Genomic DNA, 3,585 nt, shown 5'->3' with positions numbered 1-3,585 from the left:
AGATTGAGAGATTTTCTCTCACTTATATACTCATATCTTCTAAACTTTTTTTTTTGTTCCCCTCACTTTCCTCCACAAAAGTGCTCTCTCCCTCTCTCTCTCTCTCTCTCTCTCTCTCTCTCTCTCTCTCTCTCTCTCTCTCTCTCTCTCTCTCTCTCTCTCTCTCTCTCTCTCTCTCTCTCTCTCTCTCTCTCTCTCTCTCTCTCTCTCTCTCTCTCTCTCTCTCTCTCTCTCTCTCTCTCTCTCTCTCTCTCTCTCTCTCTCTCTCTCTCTCTCTCTCTCTCTCTCTCTCTCTCTCTTTAGGACCAATTGGAAACTTTCATTCATTACTTCTGCCTGAGCTGAGACTTCTTCAAAGACCTCATCATTCACAATTAAACTGTTGATTACTGTGCCTCAATTTGCCATTTAGAAACCTGTAAAGCAGTTATGGTTCATCTTTGCATTTATCTACAACACCTCGTTCAAAATTGCTTTCTTCCTCCCATGATTGTTTGCAGACTTCTCTTCTTTTATCGCTTCGTCTTCTCTTCATCCATTTCCCCCAAGCCTCGTCCATGGTCCTTTTCGCAATCTCACATTTTCTATTGAACCAATCTTCTTGATCCCTCTTCCAAAGTTGTAAATGCCAAGAAAGACTTCCCATGTCCTCTTTGTTCCCGTGATTTGCCTGTTCATGTATGTACACGCGTACGTGTGTGTGTGTGTGTCTGCTCATGTGTATATATCCGTGCTTTTGCAGTGAAAATATCATCTGGAGAACAAGATGATCCAACAAATGGCTGAGCACTTTCTCCTACTTTTCGCCCATGATGCTCCCAGTGCCTCAGCATCTGTCATGGAAGACTCAACACTTTCGCGCTGGTAAATATATAGAGGTGATGTATACACTATATATATATATATATATATATATATATATATATATATATATATATATATATATGTGTGTGTGTGTATATATTTAGAGTGGGTAGGGAAATTTTTTGTATGACTTTTGTATATATATTTTTTTCCTTTTCTTGTTTTTTATGTCAATTTTGGCAGGGTAGTTTTTATATGTACTTTTGTTTTCACTGATTTTTTTCTTGAATTTCCATACATTTTTTATACACTTAATGTAATGTGATTCTAATATAAGCTTTGTAACATGTATATACTATTTACAAGGTTAAAAAATTGTCTTACAGAGCGCTCTGGTGGAAGGACCACATAAATATTATTATCATCATTATTATTGTTATTATTATCATCATCATTATTATTGTTATTATTATTATTATTATTATTATAATTATTATTATTATTATTATTATTATTATTATTATTATTATTATTATTATTATTATTATTATTATCATTATTATTATTATTATTATTATTATTATTATTATTATTATTATTATTAATTATTATTATTATTATTACTACTACTATTGTTGTTACTGCTATCACTATAACCATAATTATTATTATCATTATTCTTTCTTCGTTGTTTTGTTTGTGGTGTTATATAAAAAAGAACTTTCAGTTCTTGAACTTTCCCGACCATTATGCATAATTGATTATAATGATAATTCCATCTTTCTACGTTTTCTCCAACTCTTACCTAGGGACGCCATATTGGCGTAAATTGGCGCGACTGTGACGTAATGTCGTCGATCTTCTTTCCATCGCTTTCTCCCTCACCCTCTCGCCTTAACTAGTTTCCGTATCTATAAATTGAATTTTGTATATTTATTTATTTCTTATTTGCAGTTTTCATGACGTAAGAAAATTGTATATATAGAAAAACTGCAAAATGTGCCTAACATTCTTATAATCTAAATCTCGTTGTAACACACACACACACACACAAAGATTGTAGAAAATTCTTCTCATGTCTCTCCCGTATGTATAATTGAGCCAATTTCCTGATGAAATTGCGCATATCAGCCCCTACGGACCAGAGTCACGCTAGATTCTTTTTTATGACTGGATATTAACCTTATTAATTTCTACTCTCCTTCCTTTGTTCATTGGGGCAGAAACGCCGCCTTTTTCCTCGTGTCATATCAATTCTGGGTATTAATATTTTATAATTATTCTATTTTATCTTATTTCTTATCTATTTGATCTTATTTTATTCTGTTTTATTTCAATTTATTTGATTATATTCTATTCTATTTCGTTTTATTTTATTGTATTTTTGTATATTGCGTTTATCATGTGTGTGTGTGTGTGTGTGTGCGCGTGTGTGTGTGTGTGTGTGTGTGTTTGTGTACATATCTGTGTGCGCACATTTACACATCTAAATGTGTTTGTGCACACGCACATATGTGTGTACATGACTACACACATGTGTATGTATGTACGTACGTACACATGTTTACCTTTGATTCTCCGTTATCTCTCAATCATTGCTGGAACACGAAAGTAGAATTCTTTCTCAAAAGGTCCTTTCTTTGTCACATTCGCGACCCTTCCCCACGTGACAGGTTAACTTGGGTCAAATTAGGTTAAAAGTTAAGTTAGGTTTAGGTAGATTACGTTAAATTAGGCTTAGGTAGGTTAAGTTAGGTTAAATTAGATTTATGTTAGGTGTTGGGTTACGTTAGGTTAAGTTGGGTTAAATTAGGTTGCGTTAAGTTAGGTTAAGGTTTAATTTGGTTTAGGTAGGTTACGTTAAGTTAGGTTTAAGTAGGTTATGTTAGGTTTGTGTTAAATTAGGTTACGTTAATAAGTCATGTTTATGTTAGGTTATGTTAGGTTGGGTTCAATTAAGTTACGTTAAGTCATCTTTAGGTTAAGTTGGGTCAGGTTAAGATAGGTTAAGTTGGGTTAGATTAGGTTAGGTTAAGTTAGGACAGGTTAAGTTGGGTTAAATTAGGTTAAGGTTAGTTTAAGGTAGACTACGGCAAGTGAGGTTAATTTGGGTTAAATTAGGTTAGGTTATCTTAGGATAGGTTGGTTGAATTAAGTTAGGTTAAGTTGTTGGATTAAGTTAGATTAAATTAGGTTAGATTGTTGGGTTAAGTTAAATTGAGTAAAGATATGTGAAATTAGGTTAGAGTGGTTAGGTTAATTCAGGATGTTAGGTTAATTTAGGTTGAATTAGGTTATTGAGTAGAGTGGGTTAAATTATTTTAGGTTAGAGTGTTAGGTTAAATTAGGTAATCTCACTGCACTAGAATTCTTTCCTAACTGGTCTTTCCCAGACTTTGGATTCATCTAACCTAAGTTAACTTAACCTGACCTAAGTTAACCTAACTTATCCTAACCTAACTTAACCTAACCATAACCTAACCTAACCTAGCCTAATCTAACCTAACCAGAACCTAACCTATTCCTAACTAACTTGACTTAACCTGACCTAAGTTAACCTAACTTAACCTAACCTAACCTAGCCTAATTTAACCTAACCAGAACCTAATCTAATCCTAACTAACCTAACTTGTCCCAACATAATATAACCTAATCTAACCTAACCTAACCCAACACAACATAACTCAGCCTAACCTAGATTAATCTAACCTGAACTAACCTAACTTAACCCAGCCTAACATAACTTAACCTAATATAAACTAACCTAACTTAACCTAATAT

General features: G+C 33.3%; 1 protein-coding gene across 1 annotated transcript in view; it reads left to right on the top strand.

Annotated features, from left to right (window-relative positions):
• Positions 1 to 356: 356 nt before the first annotated feature.
• LOC143024003 (uncharacterized) overlaps positions 357 to 3,585 on the top strand; it is a 33,850-nt gene continuing 30,621 nt past the window's right edge. Inside the window, exon 1 of the mRNA XM_076182694.1 lies at positions 357 to 864. Within this exon, the coding sequence (XP_076038809.1) occupies positions 810 to 864 (55 nt within the window). The 5' untranslated portion in view covers positions 357 to 809. The remainder of the gene's footprint in view (positions 865 to 3,585) is intronic.

The sequence above is a fragment of the Oratosquilla oratoria genome, unplaced genomic scaffold (genome assembly GCF_046742065.1).
Source record: "Oratosquilla oratoria isolate Oo_2021 unplaced genomic scaffold, ASM4674206v1 SCAFFOLD79, whole genome shotgun sequence".
In the NCBI taxonomy this organism is placed as follows: Eukaryota; Metazoa; Arthropoda; class Malacostraca; order Stomatopoda; family Squillidae; genus Oratosquilla; species Oratosquilla oratoria.
The sequence above is the reverse complement of the archived record's forward strand: the minus strand, read 5'-3'. Positions and strand labels throughout refer to the sequence as shown.